This window comes from Bombina bombina, chromosome 4 (assembly GCF_027579735.1).
Source record: "Bombina bombina isolate aBomBom1 chromosome 4, aBomBom1.pri, whole genome shotgun sequence".
Taxonomy (NCBI): domain Eukaryota; kingdom Metazoa; phylum Chordata; class Amphibia; order Anura; family Bombinatoridae; genus Bombina; species Bombina bombina.
Genome location: NC_069502.1, coordinates 345,353,744 through 345,374,274, shown reverse-complemented (window position 1 = coordinate 345,374,274; position 20,531 = coordinate 345,353,744). Strand labels below are relative to the sequence as shown.

The window sequence follows — 20,531 nt, the reverse complement described above, 5'->3', positions numbered from 1 at the left end:
ACGGATGAAGGGAGGGAGCAAATCAGGTCACCTAAATGGAAGGCACCACGGCTTGCAAAACCTTTCTCCCAAAAATAGCCTCAGAAGAAGCAAAAGTATCAAACTTGTAAAATTTGGTAAAAGTGTGCAGTGAAGACCAAGAGTCTGCCCTACATATCTGATCAACAGAAGCCTCGTTCTTGAAGGCCCATGTGGAAGCCACAGCCCTAGTGGAATGAGCCGTGATTCTTTCGGGAGGCTGCCGTCCGGCAGTCTCGTAAGCCAATCTGATGATGCTTTTAATCCAAAAAGAGAGAGAGGTAGAAGTTGCTTTTTGACCTCTCCTTTTACCAGAATAAACAACAAACAAGGAAGATGTTTGTCTAAAATCCTTTGTAGCATCTAAATAGAATTTTAGAGCGCGAACAACATCCAAATTGTGCAACAAACGTTCCTTCTTTGAAACTGGTTTCGGACACAGAGAAGGTACGATAATCTCCTGGTTAATGTTTTTGTTAGAAACAACTTTTGGAAGAAAACCAGGTTTAGTACGTAAAACCACCTTATCTGCATGGAACACCAGATAAGGAGGAGAACACTGCAGAGCAGATAATTCTGAAACTCTTCTAGCAGAAGAAATTGCAACTAAAAACAAAACTTTCCAAGATAATAACTTAATATCAACGGAATGCAAGGGTTCAAACGGAACCCCCTGAAGAACTGAAAGAACTAAATTGAGACTCCAAGGAGGAGACAAAGGTTTGTAAACAGGCTTAATTCTAACCAGAGCCTGAACAAAGGCTTGAACATCTGGCACAGCGGCCAGCTTTTTGTGAAGTAACACAGACAAGGCAGAAATCTGTCCCTTCAGGGAACTTGCAGATAATCCTTTTTCCAATCCTTCTTGAAGGAAGGATAGAATCCTAGGAATCTTAACCTTGTCCCAAGGGAATCCTTTAGATTCACACCAACAGATATATTTTTTCCAAATTTTGTGGTAAATCTTTCTAGTTACAGGCTTTCTGGCCTGAACAAGAGTATCGATAACAGAATCTGAGAATCCTCGCTTCGATAAGATCAAGCGTTCAATCTCCAAGCAGTCAGCTGGAGTGAAACCAGATTCGGATGTTCGAACGGACCCTGAACAAGAAGGTCTCGTCTCAAAGGTAGCTTCCAAGGAGGAGCCGATGACATATTCACCAGATCTGCGTACCAAGTCCTGCGTGGCCACGCAGGAGCTATCAAGATCACCGATGCCCTCTCCTGATTGATCCTGGCTACCAGCCTGGGGATGAGAGGAAACGGCGGGAACACATAAGCTAGTTTGAAGGTCCAAGGTGCTACTAGTGCATCCACTAGAGCCGCCTTGGGATCCCTGGATCTGGACCCGTAGCAAGGAACTTTGAAGTTCTGACGAGAGGCCATCAGATCCATGTCTGGAATGCCCCACAGCTGAGTGACTTGGGCAAAGATTTCCGGATGGAGTTCCCACTCCCCCGGATGCAATGTCTGACGACTCAGAAAATCCGCTTCCCAATTTTCCACTCCTGGGATGTGGATAGCAGACAGGTGGCAGGAGTGAGACTCCGCCCATAGAATGATTTTGGTCACTTCTTCCATCGCCAGGGAACTCCTTGTTCCCCCCTGATGGTTGATGTACGCAACAGTTGTCATGTTGTCTGATTGAAACCGTATGAACTTGGCCCTCGCTAGCTGAGGCTAAGCCTTGAGAGCATTGAATATCGCTCTCAGTTCCAGAATATTTATCGGTAGAAGAGATTCTTCCCGAGACCAAAGACCCTGAGCTTTCAGGGATCCCCAGACCGCGCCCCAGCCCATCAGACTGGCGTCGGTCGTGACAATGACCCACTCTGGTCTGCGGAATGTCATCCCTCGTGACAGGTTGTCCAGGGACAGCCACCAACGGAGTGAGTCTCTGGTCCTCTGATTTACTTGTATTTTCGGAGACAAGTCTGTATAGTCCCCATTCCACTGACTGAGCATGCACAGTTGTAATGGTCTTAGATGAATGCGTGCAAAAGGAACTATGTCCATTGCCGCTACCATCAACCCGATCACTTCCATGCACTGAGCTATGGAAGGAAGAGGAACGGAATGGAGTATCCGACAAGAGTCTAGAAGTTTTGTTTTTCTGGCCTCTGTCAGAAAAATCCTCATTTCTAAGGAGTCTATTATTGTTCCCAAGAAGGGAACCCTTGTTGACGGAGATAGAGAACTCTTTTCCACGTTCACTTTCCATCCGTGAGATCTGAGAAAGGCCAGGACAATGTCCGTGTGAGCCTTTGCTTGAGGAAGGGACGACGCTTGAATCAGGATGTCGTCCAAGTAAGGTACTACAGCAATGCCCCTTGGTCTTAGCACAGCTAGAAGGGACCCTAGTACCTTTGTGAAAATCCTTGGAGCAGTGGCTAATCCGAAAGGAAGCGCCACGAACTGGTAATGTTTGTCCAGGAATGCGAACCTCAGGAACCGATGATGTTCCTTGTGGATAGGAATATGTAGATACGCATCCTTTAAATCCACCGTGGTCATGAATTGACCTTCCTGGATGGAAGGAAGAATAGTTCGAATGGTTTCCATCTTGAACGATGGAACCTTGAGAAACTTGTTTAAGATCTTGAGATCTAAGATTGGTCTGAACGTTCCCTCTTTTTTGGGAACTATAAACAGATTGGAGTAGAACCCCATCCCTTGTTCTCTTAATGGAACGGGATGAATCACTCCCATTTTTAACAGGTCTTCTACACAATGTAAGAATGCCTGTCTTTTTATGTGGTCTGAAGACAACTGAGACCTGTGGAACCTCCCCCTTGGGGGAAGTCCCTTGAATTCCAGAAGATAACCTTGGGAGACTATTTCTAGCGCCCAAGGATCCAGAACATCTCTTGCCCAAGCCTGAGCGAAGAGAGAGAGTCTGCCCCCCACCAAATCCGGTCCCGGATCGGGGGCCAACATTTCATGCTGTCTTGGTAGCAGTGGCAGGTTTCTTGGCCTGCTTTCCCTTGTTCCAGCCTTGCATTGGTCTCCAAGCTGGCTTGGCTTGAGAAGTATTACCCTCTTGCTTAGAGGACGTAGCACTTTGGGCTGGTCCGTTTCTACGAAAGGGACGAAAATTAGGTTTATTTTTTGCCTTGAAAGGCCGATCCTGAGGAAGGGCGTGGCCCTTACCCCCAGTGATATCCGAGATAATCTCTTTCAAGTCAGGGCCAAACAGCGTTTTCCCCTTGAAAGGAATGTTAAGTAGCTTGTTCTTGGAAGACGCATCAGCCGACCAAGATTTCAACCAAAGCGCTCTGCGCGCCACAATAGCAAACCCAGAATTCTTAGCCGCTAACCTAGCCAATTGCAAAGTGGCGTCTAGGGTGAAAGAATTAGCCAATTTGAGAGCATTGATTCTGTCCTTAATCTCCTCATAAGGAGGAGAATCACTGTCGACCGCCTTTATCAGCTCATCGAACCAGAAACATGCGGCTGTAGCGACAGGGACAATGCATGAAATTGGTTGTAGAAGGTAACCCTGCTGAACAAACATCTTTTTAAGCAAACCTTCTAATTTTTTATCCATAGGATCTTTGAAAGCACAACTATCCTCTATGGGTATAGTGGTGCGTTTGTTTAAAGTGGAAACCGCTCCCTCGACCTTGGGGACTGTCTGCCATAAGTCCTTTCTGGGGTCGACCATAGGAAACAATTTTTTAAATATGGGGGGAGGGACGAAAGGAATACCGGGCCTTTCCCATTCTTTATTAACAATGTCCGCCACCCGCTTGGGTATAGGAAAAGCTTCTGGGAGCCCCGGCACCTCTAGGAACTTGTCCATTTTACATAGTTTCTCTGGGATGACCAACTTGTCACAATCATCCAGAGTGGATAATACCTCCTTAAGCAGAATGCGGAGATGTTCCAACTTAAATTTAAATGCAATCACATCAGGTTCAGCTTGTTGAGAAATGTTCCCTGAATCAGTAATTTCTCCCTCAGACAAAACCTCCCTGGCCCCATCAGACTGAGTTAGGGGCCCTTCAGAAATATTAATATCAGCGTCGTCATGCTCTTCAGAATCTAAAACAGAGCAGTCGCGCTTACGCTGATAAGTGTTCATTTTGGCTAAAATGTTTTTGACAGAATTATCCATTACAGCCGTTAATTGTTGCATAGTAAGGAGTATTGGCGCGCTAGATGTACTAGGGGCCTCCTGAGTGGGCAAGACTCGTGTAGACGAAGGAGGGAATGATGCAGTACCATGCTTACTCCCCTCACTTGAGGAATCATCTTGGGCATCATTGTCACATAAATCACATTTATTTAAATGAATAGGAATTCTGGCTTCCCCACATTCAGAACACAGTCTATCTGGTAGTTCAGACATGTTAAACAGGCATAAACTTGATAACAAGTACAAAAAACGTTTTAAAATAAAACCGTTACTGTCACTTTAAATTTTAAACTGAACACACTTTATTACTGCAAATGCGAAAAAACATGAAGGAATTGTTCAAAATTTACCAAATTTTCACCACAGTGTCTTAAAGCCTTAAAAGTATTGCACACCAAATTTGGAAGCTTTAACCCTTAAAATAACGGAACCGGAGCCGTTTTGAACTTTAACCCCTTTACAGTCCCTGGTATCTGCTTTGCTGAGACCCAACCAAGCCCCAAGGGGAATACGATACCAAATGACGCCTTCAGAAAGTCTTTTCTAAGTATCAGAGCTCCTCTCACATGCGACTGCATGCCATGCCTCTCAAAAACAAGTGCGCAACACCGGCGCGAAAATGAGGCTCTGCTTATGCTTTGGGAAAGCCCCTAAAGAATAAGGTGTCTAAAACAGTGCCTGCCGATATTATTATATCAAAATACCCAGATAAAATGATTCCTCAAGGCTAAATATGTGTTAATAATCAATCGATTTAGCCCAAAAAAAGTCTACAGTCTTAATAAGCCCTTTTTTGAAGCCCTTATTTACAATCGTAATAAACATGGCTTACCGGATCCCAGAGGGAAAATGACAGCTTCCAGCATTACATCGTCTTGTTAGAATGTGTCATACCTCAAGCAGCAAGAGACTGCTCACTGTTCCCCCAACTGAAGTTAATTGCTCTCAACAGTCCTGTGTGGAACAGCCATGGATTTTAGTGACGGTTGCTAAAATCATTTTCCTCATACAAACAGAAATCTTCATCTCTTTTCTGTTTCTGAGTAAATAGTACATACCAGCACTATTTCAAAATAACAAACTCTTGATTGAATAATAAAAACTACAGTTAAACACTAAAAAACTCTAAGCCATCTCCGTGGAGATGTTGCCTGTACAACGGCAAAGAGAATGACTGGGGTAGGCGGAGCCTAGGAGGGATCATGTGACCAGCTTTGCTGGGCTCTTTGCCATTTCCTGTTGGGGAAGAGAATATCCCACAAGTAAGGATGACGCCGTGGACCGGACACACCTATGTTGGAGAAATATGGCTAGTCATACCTTAAGCAGAAGAGTCTGCTAACTGTTTCCCCCAACTGAAGTTACTTCATCTCAACAGTCCTATGTGGAAACAGCAATCGATTTTAGTTACTGTCTGCTAAAATCATCTTCCTCTCACAAACAGAAATCTTCATCCTTTTCTGTTTCAGAGTAAATAGTACATACCAGCACTATTTTAAAATAACAAACACTTGATAGAAGAATAAAAACTACATTTAAACACCAAAAAACTCTTAACCATCTCCGTGGAGATGTTGCCTGTGCAACGGCAAAGAGAATGACTGGGGTGGGCGGAGCCTAGGAGGGACTATATGGCCAGCTTTGCTGGGACTCTTTGCCATTTCCTGTTGGGGAAGAGAATATCCCACAAGTAAGGATGACGCCGTGGACCGGACACACCAATGTTGGAGAAACTGAAATTATAAGCAGAAGAATCAAACTGAAACAGCTGCCTGAATTACTTTTCTACAAAAAACTGCTTCAAAAGAAGAGAAAACATCAAAATGGTAGAATTTAGTAAAAGTATGCAAAGAAGACCAAGTTGCTGCTTTGCAAATCTGATCAACAGAAGCTTCATTCCTAAACGCCCAGGAAGTAGAAACTGACCTAGTAGAATGAGCCGTAATCCTTTGAGTCGGGGATTTACCCGACTCTACATAAGCATGATGAATCAAAGACTTTAACCAAGACGCCAAAGAAATGGCGGAAGCCTTCTGACCATTTCTGGAACCAGAAAAGATAACAAATAGACTAGAAGTCTTTCTAAAATCTTTAGTAGCTTCAACATAATATTTTAAAGCTCTTACTACATCCAAAGAATGTAAAGATCTCTCCAGAGAATTCTTAGGATTAGGACACAATGAAGGAACAACAATTTCTCTACTAATGTTGTTAGAATTCACAACCTTAGGTAAAAATTTAAATGAAGTCCGCAACACCGCCTTATCCTGATGAAAAATCAGAAAAGGAGAATCACAAGAAAGAGCAGATAACTCAGAAACTCTTCTAGCAGAAGAGATGGCCAAAAGGAACAGAACTTAACAAGAAAGTAATTTAATATCCAGAGAATGCATAGGTTCAAACGGAGGAGCCTGTAAAGCCCTCAGAACCAAATTTAGACTCCAAGGAGGAGAGATTGACTTAATGACAGGTTTGATACGAACCAACGCCTGTACAAAACAATGAATATCAGGAAGATTAGCAATCTTTCTGTGAAATAAGACAGAAAGAGCAGAAATTTGTCCTTTCAAGGAACTTGCAGACAAACCTTTATCCAAACCATCCTGAAGAAAACCGGGCTCCAGCCTGCTGCGAAGCGCATATCAACGAAGAATCTAGCACAAACTTACTTCACCACCTCCACGGGAGGCAAAGTTTGTAAAACTGAATTGTGGGTGTGGTGAGGGGTGTATTTATAGGCATTTTGAGGTTTGGGAAACTTTGCCCCTCCTGGTAGGAATGTATATCCCATACGTCACTAGCTCATGGACTCTTGCTAATTACATGAAATATATATAAATATATAAAAATAAATAAATATATATATATATATATATACACACATACACACACACACAGGTGGCCCTCGTTTTACAACGGTTCAATTTACACCGTTTCAGAATAACAACCTTTTTTTCCAGTCATGTGACCGCTATTGAAAAGCATTGAGAAGCAGTGCATATATTAAAATAGCTAGTAGGTGGAGCTGTCCGCTTGTGTTGCAGCAAAGCCAAGCAAGCTGAAATTATTCAGTTTAACCAGACCTGAGCTATCGCACAGATTTCAAAGGAACAAGATTTTCCTGTGTATAAATCAGTCCAGATTGGAATGCATAGAAAGAACTGTTTGCAGAAAAATGCAAGTGAAGTCTGTGTTGTGTGATTATTTTATTAAGTTTATAATGCTGTTTAGCAAATGTTTTTGTTCATTTAACTTAATTTAATTATATATTTTTGTGTTGTGTGATTATTTTATTAGGTTTATAATGCTGTTTAGCATTTAAAGTCTTCATTTCAAAGCTTTAAAAATAATGTATTAGGTGTTACTTATGACAATTTTGAGAGGGCCCTGGAACCTATCTCCCCTAACTTCCCATTGACTTACATTAAAAACTGGGTTTGAATTTACAACGGTTTCGATTTACAACCATTCCTTCTGGAACCTAACCCCGGCGTAAACTGAAGGCTACACACACATATATATATATATATATCCCTTAAATCCAATTAGGCATACCCTGTTATGTGCATAGTCTTTCCCTATGGCCCTGAATCATTCAGCTGCTGTGAAGAGTCTTTTCTGTGTTTTGTAAATGATACGCCCTAGGGTCTCACATAGGTCTGAGTTCCTAATTTGTAACCCATAAGCAAGTAGCTGGAACAACATCTATTCTCAACCAACTCTTGCAAGGCCAAAACAAAACCAATTAAGAAATGAGAGGAACTTAAAGCTCTGATATAGGCTCTTGACCTCCTACTAGTGGCAGGAAATATCTCCTATATGTTATGGATGGAGGACGGTGGATCATCATTTTACAAAAGAAAACTGCATTTGTAGCCTATATTTTAGGATGTAACATTTAATGAACAGTAAATTTATATGCAAAATACAAGTTTCAATAGCATTTAGGAATAATTTTTAATAATGAATAACAGTCACTCGTCTTTCCAAAAACTAAATTTATATTAATTATTAAAATACTTTAACAACCACCAAAATGTTCTATTGTTTAGGGATGTGATAAAGAATATAACGCATTACCTTCTTTTTATACTCTGCAATGGCACCAAGGTTTGGTTTCATTTCAAGACTTCTGGCTTCTAAAAGTGCAATCTGATTATTTATTATATCTGGGTCCTTTATAGATTCTAGTTCCTCTTGTGTTAATACAGGAAGAGCCTCCTCTGGCATATCCTCTATTTTATGAAGGGTTATTTTTGATATCTAAAAAGATGATTAAAACAAAAAGTTAACACACACACATATATATATTTTATAAATTATGCTTACCTGATAACTTCATTTCCATCGTGGGGAGGAGAGTCCACGGCTTCCTTCATTTATTGTGGGAATTAAGAACCTGGCAACCAGGAGGCGACAAAGACACACCAGCCAAAGGCTTAAATACCTCCCCCACTTCCCTCATCCCCCAGTCATACTGCAGAGGGAACAAGGAACAGTAGGAGAAATATCAGGGTATAAATGGTGCCAGAAGGATATTAATTTTAGGTCCGCCCACCAGAATAGCTGGCGGGAGCCGTGGATTCTCCTCCCCACAATGGAAATAAAATTATCAGGTAAGCATAACTTATATTTTCCATCTAAAGGGGAGGAGAGTCCACGGCTTCATTCATTCATTACATGTGGGAACAAATACCCAAGCTCTAGAGGCCTCATTCTTGAAAGCCCAAGAAGAAGCCACAGCCCTAGTTGAATGAGCCGTGATCCTCTGAGGAGGCTTATGTCCCGCTGTCTCGGAGGCAGAATCATGCTCCTCATCCAAAAGGACAAAGAAGTAGAAGAGGCTTTCTGCCCCTTACGCTTCCTAGAATACACCACAAAAAGTGATGTAAACTGTCTGAAATCCTCCGTAGCCTGAAGATAAAACTTCAAAGCTCGAACCACATCCAAATTATGAAGTAACCTCTCCTTAGGAGAAAAAGGGTTAAGACGCAAAGGAGGAACAACCATTTCCTGATTGATGTTATGAGTAGACACAACCAGTGCGAAGAACAGCCTTATCAGCGTGAAAAACCAGATGAGGCTTATATTACAAGGCCGCCAACTCAGATACTCTGCGTGCTGATGCAATAGCCAACAAAAACAAAACCTTCCTAGAAAGTAAGTAACTTAATGTCAAGAGAGTGCATAGGTTCAAACGAAACCCTCTGCAACACCCTCAGAACAAAGTTCAAGCACAAGGGAGGAGCGGACTGTCTAAAAACAGGTCTGATTCTAGACAGAGCCTGAACAAAAGACTGAATATCAGGAAGCTCAGCGAGCCTCTAGTGCAACAGAACAGAAAACCGAAATCTGTCCCTTCAAGGAACTGGCAGCAAGCCGCTTCTCCAGTCCATCCTGGAGAAAGGACAATCCTGTATACCTTAACCTTGTGCCAAGGATATCCATACTTCTCACAACAGGACAAGTCCTCCACACCTTATGATAGATGCGACAAGTGACCGGCTTCCTAGCCTGAACGAGAGTATCAATCACTCTCTCAGAGAATCCTTTCTTGGCTAAGACTAAGCGTTCAATCTCCACGCAATCAGCCTCAGAGAATCTAGATTTTGATGTTGAAAGAGACCCTGTATCAACAGATCCCTGCGACAGGGTAACCTCCATGGAGGAGACAATGACATCCCCACTAGATCAGTAAATCACATCCTCCATGGCCACAACGGAGCAATCAGAATATTCGAAGCTTGCTCCTGCTCGATGCAGGCCACTACTCGAGGTAGAAGTGGTAACGGTGGAAAAACGTAAATTAGGATAAACCCACAACTAACCGCTAAGGCGTCTGTCAGCTCTGCCTGGGTATCCCTGGATCGCAACCCATATCTGGTTAGCTTGCAATTGAGTCTGGACGCCATGAGAACCATCTCCGGCGTCCCCTATCTGAGCCAAATCTCTGCAAACACCTCAGGATGGAGAGACCATTCCCCCGGATGGAAGGATTGCCTGCTTAGAAAAAACGCTTCCCAGTTGTCCACACCCAAAATGTGGATTGCCGAGAGCGAGCAGCTGTGGGACTATGCCCATTCCAATATCTGAGAAACCTCCCTCATTGCTAGGGAGCTTCTCGTCCCCCCTGATGGTTGATGTAGGCCACCGAGATAAAATTGCCTGTCTGGAACCTGATGAAGCTGAACGACCCCAGGAGAGGCAACGCCTTCAGAGCATTGTAGATCGCTTGAAGTTCCAGAATATTGATCAGGAGGAGGAACTCCTCTTGAGACCACTTTCCCTGTGCAATCCTGGCACCCAAAACAGCACCCCATCCTGCCAGACTCGTGTCCATGGTCACAATCTCCCAGGACGGTCTCAGGAAGGATGTTCCCTGGTACAGTTGTTGCGGATGGCTCCACCAAGAGAGGGAACCCCTCATCCGAAAGTCCAGGGAAATCTGTTAGGATAGATCTGAATGATCGCTGTTCCACTATCTCAACATGCACAACTGAAGAGGTCTGAGATGGAACCTTGCGAAAGGAATGACATTCATGCTGGATACCATGAGCCCGATGACCTCCATACTCTACGCCACAGAGGGACTGAAGGAGGACTGAAGGGCAAGACAGGTGGACGCAATCTTCCTACGTCGCTGATCTGTGAGAAATATCTTCATGGATATAGAATCTATTATCCTTCCCAGGAACTCCACCCTGTTGCTGGGAACCAGGGAGCTGTTTCCTGAGTTTATCTTCCAACCGTGAGATTGGAGTAACGAAAGAAGGGCCCTGGAGTGATCCTCTGCAAGACTAAACGACAGCGCCTGGACTAGGATGTCGTCCAGATAGGGCATCACAGCAATGCCTCTGGATCTGGCCACTGCAAGTAGCGCCCCCAGAACCTCTTTAAAGACTCTCTGGACCGTCGCGAGACCAAAGGGAAGGGCCACAAACTGGAAATGTTGGTCCAGAAACAAAAATCTCAGGAACCTGAAGTGATCCCTGTGGATCGGCACATGAAGGTAGGCATCCTTCAAGTCTATTGTCATGAACTGACCCTCTTGAACTAGGGGCAGGATCGATCTGATAATTTCCATTTTGAACGATGGAACAGCCAGAAATTTGTTTAAAAATTTTAGGTCTAGAATCGGAAGGAACGTGCCCCCCTCCTTTGGGATGAAGAAAAGGTTTGAATAGTACCCTAGACCCCTTACCATAACTCAGAGAGAAGAAAAATCCCTTACACATTCTAGAAAGTCTTCTCTCTTTCCTGGTCTGGAAGACAGATTTGACAGGTGGAATCTGCCCCTGGGCAGATGTGATCTGAACCCTATCCTGTATCCCTGGGCGATAACCTACCTCCAGAACCCAAGGGTCATGAATATCCTGCAACCAGGCCTCTGAGAAGAGAGATAATCTGCCAAATACTTTGTCTGGAGACCGGTCGGGGGCTGCCCCTTCATGCCGACTTTGTTTTGGCGGGCTTCTTGTTCTGCTTGGACTTATTTCAAAAATTAGTTGGTTTCCAAGTACCCTTGGACTGATCCGCTTTCGCACCGGGCTGCTAGCGTTGGGTCTTGTCCGCACGAAAGGGACGAAAAGTATCCCTTAGGCTTAACCTTCTTATCCTGTGGTAGGAAAGCGCCCTTGCCTCCCGTAAAAGTGGATATGATCGAGTCCAATCCTGGACCGAACAGGATCTTTCCCTCAAAGAGAAAGGATAGAAGTCTGGACTTAGAGGTCATGTCCGCAGACCACGATTTTAGCCACAAAACCCTACGGGCTAATATGGAAAAACCTGACAACTTTGTGTTTAGGCGAATAACTTGCATATTGGCATCACAAATAAAAGAATTAGCGACACTCAAGGCCTTAATTATCTCCTGTATCTCGTCGAGGGGAGTCTCCCTCTCGACCATACCAGACAGAGACTCGCACCAATATGTTGCAGCACCGGAAACTGCAGCTACCGTCGCTGCCGGCTGAAAAACAAACCCTGTATGTTGGAACATCTTTCTTAACATGTTCTCCAACTTTTTATCCATGGGCTCTTTAAACAACAAAGTATCCTCAAGAGGAATCGTCGTCCGCTTCGCAAGCGTAGAGATAGCACCATCCACCTTAGGGACAGTCCCCAATAGCTCGAGCTGAGAGTCCAGGACAGGGAATAGCTTCTTAAAGGAAGAAGGGGAAAAGGAAGAACCTAATCTCTCCCATTCATTCTTAATAATGTTAGTCAACTTAACAGGAACCGGGAAGGTCTGAGGTACCACCCTGTACTCATACACTTTTATCAAGCTTAGGAATCGAAGGTTCCTCTGGTAATTTTGGTTCCGGAACCTCAAGGGTAGTAAGCACCTGCTTCAGCAAAAAGCGCTCCTCTACAGTGGGAGCTTTAGATGACAGACTCAAACCCAGAAGTTATGTCCTCTGAAGAGTCAGAGTTGTCCTCGGCAGCAGATAATCTTTCCGAGATATCCATTGGAATATAAGACTCCTGGGCCAGATCCCCATATTTTACCTTACGCTTGGCAGAACGTGGTAAGGCACTTATCACCTTAGAAGACCGCCGTTTGCAGTTGATCCGCAAAATCTGACGGCCAACGGATCTCTCCCGTAGGAGAAATAGACATGCCCTGGGGCGCTGCGCTGCATGTGTACTTGGAGATGTATGTAGGGAACACACCTCACAGGACGGGGAGCCCTCAGAGGTGGACGGCTCAGAAGTACTAGACATCTTCGCCCCTTCAAAGTACTTGCAGAAAAACCTTTATCCAAACCATCCTGAATAAACTGTAAAATTCTAGGAATTCTAAAAGAATGCCAAGAGAATTTATGAGAAGAACACCATGAAATATGTCTTCCAAATGCTATAATAAATCTTTCTAGAAACAGATTTACGAGGCTGCAACATAGTATTTATCACTGAGTCAGAGAAACCTCCATGACTAAGCACTAAATTTCCATACCTTCAAATTGAACGATTTGAGACCCTGATGGAAAAACAGAAGGTCTGGCCTTAAAGGAAGTAGCCAAGGTTGGCAACTGGACATCCGGACAAGATCTGCATACCCAAACCTGTGAGGCCATGCTGGTGCTATCAGAAACACATGCGATTGTTCCATTATGATCTTGGAGATCACCCTTAGAAGAAGAACTAGAGGCGGAAAAATGTAAGCAGGTTGGTAAAACCAAGGAACTGCTAGAGAAACTACCATCTCCGACTGAGGATCCTTGGACCTGGAAAGATTTCTGAAACACAGAGGAGGATCTTACCCTAACACAGTGCAGCCACACTCTAGAAAGCGACTGAAGACGAAGGTCCCCAAGTCGCAAAAATGTATCTCAAAATAACGAAATATTCCGAAACCTCATGCAGCAAGCTCAGATAGGTCTGACAAACAACACCTGAAGCAAAAAGACTGCACGCTGCAGTCATCTAAAAATGACTCAAATTTAAATACTTGCAGGGCAAGTTGAAGGCAGCTGAAGATAGGATCCTTCAGCTGGCTAAGTATCCACTAACCAGCGGATAACGTCGCAGGCTAAGAGCCGCCAGTCCTTCCCACAAATCTTGATGGAGAAAGGAGAAACCTTGAAAGCTCCGAGGACACAATAGCAGAGCAGCAGATCTCAGATCAGGCTCCAACACCGGACCAGCCCAAGCCACAGACATGTCTGATAGACGGGGTTGGGGTGCCAACCCAATACGCTCCTCCAAAATAAGCACTCTATGTTCCTAGGACCTGGAACATGGAAAAGTGCAGTAGATCCGTAGGAAGACCTGTCACAACTCTTAGACGGTCTCTACGTAGAGAGATCAATTTCCAACAGGTGGAACAGAGCCTACAGAGCAGCAGATGCTGCCCTTTACAGAAATAAGCCACCTGATCCAAGCTCCTACACACAGGGCAGGACAATGACCCTCCAGAGAGAGGAAACCCCAGCTCATAAGGAAGACACACTATCCCCTCAAAAGGGAAGGGCATAGATAAGAACAGCGTACATGTCCACAATACATGGTGCTGTAGTATAATCAAAACACGGACCAGACACCACTGTTGACCCAACAGAGAAAAAAAAAAAACTCCCCATGAAAAGGAGCACACTCCGTCCGATGGACAATTCAGGCCTTAAAGTTTATAACCAGTACCCGAAGGTGGATGTGAACTCCGGCCATCCTGCTTGCAAGCCCAAGGAGATAGCCCCTATGTCGCATTATAGGGTCCCTGAAAAAATGGGGTCGTCCCGAACCAGTCCACAGGATCATAAGTCTCCAGACATCCAAGAAAGATCCAAGCCAAGAACCCTAGACCCGGAACCCAGAATCGTCCTAGAACGATCGGCATGGGAACAGAAGATACTCCGTCTGAAGAAATCAGACCTTACAGGGGTTGATAACCGGGGAACCCAGAAAACAGGTACAGGACTCTTAATTCCCAGCCCAAAGGGAAGAGAACACCCTTGGCCGGAGGTCAACACCCCCCAACAAGGTGCTAGGCCGCAACAAAGTCACGCAATTTCTCTAGAGCCCAAAGGCCCCAACGGGCAACACAAGGGAAATGAGAACGAGAACAGTGTCACCCGAAAGAGAGAGAAGAAAAGAAATGCTAGTCTCCATAATCCTTTCAGATTAACGCTCCAGAGGACCACACCCAAAGGAGAAGAATGCAAAGCATCCCAAACCCAGGCAGAAAAACATCCCCTAAGCAGAAAGCTTGGAAAAAGACAACACCTCCTATCGCCCCTGATATGGAGACGACTAACTCCCGAAGGAAGACAGAGCCTCACGGTCTTCACTTCCTAATTAAGCAGCCGAAGTCCAGAAAGTCTCGACCCTAAGGAAGAGAACCTCTAAAAAGGAACAAGTCCTAAAAGGACACTTCCAAAAGAAAAACAAAACCCGTCAGAACGGCGGTACGAAGAACTTAACTCCTCCAAGCCACAACGGGAAGGAACACTCTTGGCTCCCGGAAAATCGGAAACGACTGAGCATGTCACCGCGGATCTTAACGAAGTCCCAGCCCACTAGACTGAAGGCGAATGAGGACTGAACCAATCCCCCATGGCCCTAAGCAACCACGGACCCTCAAGTCCTCTCAGGATGTTAGCTGCAGCTTGTAAAATAAAAACGTAATTTATGCTTACCTGATAAATTTATTTCTCTTGTGGTGTATCCAGTCCACGGATCATCCATTACTTGTGGGATATTCTCCTTCCCAACAGGAAGTTGCAAGAGGATCACCCACAGCAGAGCTGCTATATAGCTGCTCCCCTAACTGCCATATCCAGTCAGTCATTCGACCAAAGACAAGCAAGAGAAAGGAGAAACCATAGGGTGCAGTGGTGACTGTAGTTTACAGTTTAAAAATACCTGCCTTAAAATGACAGGGCGGGCCGTGGACTGGATACACCACAAGAGAAATAAATTTATCAGGTAAGCATAAATTATGCTTTCTCTTGTAAGGTGTATCCAGTCCACGGATCATCCATTACGTGTGGGATACCAATACCAAAGCTAAAGTACACGGATGAAGGGAGGGACAAGGCAGGTACTTAAACGGAAGGTACCACTGCCTGTAAAACCTTTCTCCCAAAAATAGCCTCCGAAGAAGCAAAAGTATCAAATTTATAGAATTTTGAAAAAGTATGAAGCGAAGACCAAGTCGCCGCTTTGCAAATCTGTTCAACAGAAGGACCATGTGGAAGCCACAGCTCTAGTAGAATGAGCTGTAATCCTTTCAGGAGGCTGCTGGCCAGCAGTCTCATAAGCTAAGCGTATTATACTTCTTAGCCAAAGCGAAAGAGAAGTTGCCAAAGCCTTTTGGCCTTTCCTCTGTCCAGAGTAGACAACAAACAAAGCAGATGTTTGACGAAAATCTTTAGTAGCTTGTAAATAATACTTTAAAGCACGAACCACGTCAAGATTGTGTAATAGATGTTCCTTCTTTGAAGAAGGATTAGGACACAATGACGGAACAACAATCTCCTGATTGATATTCTTATTAGATACCACCTTAGGTAAAAACCCATGTTTGGTACGCAAAACTACCTTATCTGCATGGAAGATCAGATAAGGGGAATCACATTGTAAGGCAGATAACTCGGAAACTCTACGAGCCGAAGAAATAGCTACCAAAAATAGAACTTTCCAAGATAAAAGTTTGATATCTATGGAATGAAGAGGTTCAAACGGAACTCCTTGAAGAACTTTAAGAACCAAATTTAAACTCCATGGCGGAGCAACAGGTTTAAACATAGGCTTGATTCTAACTAAAGCCTGACAAAATGCCTGGACATCTGGAACATCCGCCAGACGCTTGTGCAAAAGAATAGACAGAGCAGAAATCTGTCCCTTTAAGGAACTAGCTAACAATCCTTTTTCCAATCCTTCTTGGAGAAAAGATAATATTCTGGGAATCCTGACTTTACTCCATGAGTAACCCTTGGATTCACACCAATAAAGATATTTACGCCATATCTTATGATAGATTTTTTTGGTGACAGGCTTTCGAGCCTGAACTAAGGTATCAATGACTGACTCGGAGAAGCCACGCTTTGATAAAATCAAGCGTTCAATCTCCAGGCAGTCAGTCTCAGAGAAATTAGATTTGGATGGTTGAAAGGACCCTGAAATAGAAGGTCCTGTCTCAGCGACAGAGTCCATGGTGGAAAGGATGACATGTCCACCAGATCTGCATACCAAGTCCTGCGTGGCCACGCAGGCGCTATCAAGATCACTGATGCTCTCTCCTGCTTGATTTTGGCAATCAGACGAGGGAGCAGAGGAAACGGTGGAAACACATAAGCCAGGTTGAAAGACCAAGGTGCTGCTAGAGCATCTATCAGCGTCGCCTTGGGATCCCTGGACCTGGACAACAAGGAAGCTTGGCGTTCTGGCGAGACGCCATTACATCCAGTTCTAGTTTGCCCCAACGATGAATCAATTGTGCAAACACCTCCGGATGGAGTTCCCACTCCCCTGGATGAAAAGTCTGACGACTTAGAAAATCCGCCTCCCAGTTCTCTACACCTGGGATATGGATAGCTGATAAATGGCTAGAGTGAATCTCTGCCCCGCGAATTATCTTTGAGAATTTTAACATCGCTAGGGAACTCCTCGTTCCCCCTTGATGGTTGATGTAAGCCAAAGTCGTGATGTTGTCCGACTGAAATCTGATGAACCTCATTGTCGCTAGCTGAGGTCAAGCCTGAAGAGCATTGAATATCGCTCTTAGTTCCAGAATGTTTATTGGGAGGAGTGTCTCCTCCTGAGTCCACAATCCCTGAGCCTTCAGGGAGTTCCAGACTGCCCCCAGCCTAGAAGGCTGGCATCTGTCGTTACAATTGTCCAATCTGGCTTGCGAAAGGTCATACCTTTGGACAGATGGAACCGCGATAGCCACCAGAGAAGAGAATCCCTGATCTCTTGATCCAAATTTAGTAGAGGGGACAAATCTGTGTAATCCCCATTCCACTGACTGAGCATGCAGAGTTGCAGCGGTCTGAGATGCAGGCGGGGAAACGGAACTATGTCCATTGCCGCTACCATTAAGCCGATTACTTCCATACACTGAGCCACCGAAGGGCGAGAAGTGGAATAAAGAACACGGCAGGAATTTAGAAGTTTTGATAACCTGGACTCTGTCAGGTAAATCCTCATTTCTACAGAATCTATTAGAGTTCCCAGAAAGGAGACTCTTGTGAGAGGGGATAGAGAACTCTTTTCTTCGTTCACCTTCCATCCATGCGACCTCAGTAATGCCAGAACTATGTCCGTATAAGACTTGGCAATTTGGAAATTTGACGCCTGTATCAGGATGTTGTCTAAATAAGGGGCCACTGCTATGCCCGCGGTCTTAGGACCGCCAGAAGTGACCCCAGAACCTTCGTAAAGATTCTAGGGGCTGTAGCTAACCCAAAGGGAAGAGCTACAAACTGGTAATGCCTGTCTAGGAAGGCAAACCTGAGAAACCGATGATCTTTGTGTATCGGAATGTGAAGATAAGCATCCTTTAAATCCACAGTAGTCATGTATTGACCCTCCTGGATCATAGGTAGGATGGTACGAATAGTCTCCATCTTGAATGATGGGACTCTGAGGAATTTGTTTAGGATCTTGAGATCTAAAATTGGTCTGAAGGTTCCCTCTTTTTTGGGAACCACAAACAGATTTGAGTAAAATCCCTGTCCCTCCTTTGGAACTGGATGGATCACTCCCATAACTAGGAGGTCTTGAACACAGTGTAAGAATGCCTCTCTCTTTATCTGGTTTGCAGATAATTGTGAAAGGTGAAATCTCCCTTTTGGAGGAGAAGCTCTGAAGTCCAGAAGATATCCCTTGGATACAATTTCCAACGCCCAGGGATCCTGGACATCTCTTGCCCAAGCCTGGGCGAACAGCGAAAGTCTGCCCCCTACTAGATCCGTTACCGGATAGGGGGCCGATCCTTCATGCTGTCTTAGAGGCAGCAGCAGGCTTTTTGGCCTGCTTACCTTTGTTCCAGGTCTGGTTAGGTCTCCAGACCGACTTGGACTGGGCAAAAGTTCCCTCTTGTTTTGCATTAGAGGACGTGGATGCCGCACTCGCCTTAAAGTTTCGAAAGGCACGAAAATTAGTCTGTTTGGCCCTTGATTTGGACCTATCCTGAGGAAGGGCATGACCTTTTCCTCCAGTGATATCAGAAATGATCTCCTTCAAACCAGGCCCGAATAGGGTTTGCTCCTTGAAGGGAATGTTAAGCAGCTTAGACTTTGAAGTAACGTCAGCTGACCATGATTTAAGCCATAGCACCCTGCGCGCCTGAATGGCAAAACCAGAATTCTTAGCCGTTAGTTTAGTCAAATGAACAATGGCATCAGAAACAAAAGAATTGGCTAGCTTAAGTGCTCTAAGCTTGTCAAGTATGTCATCCAATGGGGTCTCTACCTGTAAAGCCTCTTCCAGAGACTCAAACCAGAAAGCTGCAGCAGCAGTGACTGGGGCAATGCATGCAAGGGGCTGTAGAATAAAACCTTGTTGAATAAACATTTTCTTAAGGTTACCCTCTAACTTTTAATCCATTGGATCTGAGAAAGCACAACTGTCCTCGACAGGGATAGTAGTACGCTTAGCTAGGGTAGAAACTGCTCCCTCCACCTTAGGGACTGTCTGCCATAAGTCCCGTGTGGTGGCATCTATTGGAAACATTTTCTTAAAAATAGGAGGGGGAGAGAACGGCACACCTGGTCTATCCCATTCCTTAGTAATAATTTCTGTAAACCTTTTAGGTATTGGAAAAACATCAGTGCACACCGGCACTGCATAGTATTTGTCCAATCTACACAGTTTCTCTGGCACTGAAGTTGTATCAGTCATTCAGAGCAGCTAAAACCTCCCTGAGCAATACGCGGAGGTGTTCAAGCTTAAATTTAAATGTAGACATATCAGAATCAGGTTGAAGCATCTTCTCTGAGTCAGAAACATCACCCACAGAAAGAAGCTCTCCTGCCTCAGCATCTGCATATTGTGAGGGGATATCAGACATAGCTCTTAAAGCGTCAGTATGCTCTGTATTTCTTCTAAGAGCTGTCTCGCTTTCCTCGTAACCCAGGTAGTCTGGATAATACCGCTGACAGTGTATTATCCATGACCGCCGCCATGTCTTGTAAAGTAAACGCTATGGGCGCCCTAGATGTACTTGGCGTCATTTGAGCGTGAGTCCCTTGAGCGTGAGTCAAAGGGTCTGACACGTGGGGCGAGTTAGTCGGCATAACTTGCCCCTCGTCAGATTCCTCTGGTGATAAATTTTTTAAAGACAGAATATGGTCTTTATTATTTAAAGTGAAATCAGTACATTTGGTACACATTCTAAGAGGGGGTTCCACCATGGCTTCTAAACATAATGAACAAGGAGTTTCCTCTATGTCAGACATGTTTAAACAGACTAGCAATGAGACCAGCAATCTTGGAAAACACTTTAAAGCAAGTTAACAAGCAAAAAATAAAAACGGTACTGTGCCTTTAAAAAAAATAAAAAAGGTCAGAATTTGAAAAACAGTGAAAAAAAGCAGTAAATCAAACAAAATTTTTACAGTGTGTATAATAAGCTAACAGAGCATTGCACCCACTTGCAAATGGATGATTAACCCCATAATTCAAAAAACGGATAAAAAAACCAGACACTTTTTTTTAACAGTCACAACAAACTGCCACAGCTCTGCTGTGGCCCTACCTTCCCAAACAAACGATTTTGGAAAACCTAAGAGCCCTTTAGAGATGTTCTAGAGCATTCAGGGAACTCCTTGAGGAAGCTGGATGTCTCAGTCTGTAAAAGTTACTGTGCAATTAAGCACTAAATTAGGCCCCTCCCACTCATGTCTAAACAGTGGAGAGCCTAAGAAAACTG

The 20,531-nt window shown here is 44.3% G+C and overlaps 1 protein-coding gene across 1 annotated transcript in view; it reads right to left on the bottom strand.

Moving 5' to 3' along the window:
* SMC4 (structural maintenance of chromosomes 4) overlaps nucleotides 1-20,531 on the bottom strand; it is a 459,275-nt gene that overhangs the window by 95,035 nt on the left and 343,709 nt on the right. The window contains exon 19 of the mRNA XM_053711800.1: nucleotides 8,237-8,419. Within this exon, the coding sequence (XP_053567775.1) occupies nucleotides 8,237-8,419 (183 nt within the window). The remainder of the gene's footprint in view (nucleotides 1-8,236; nucleotides 8,420-20,531) is intronic.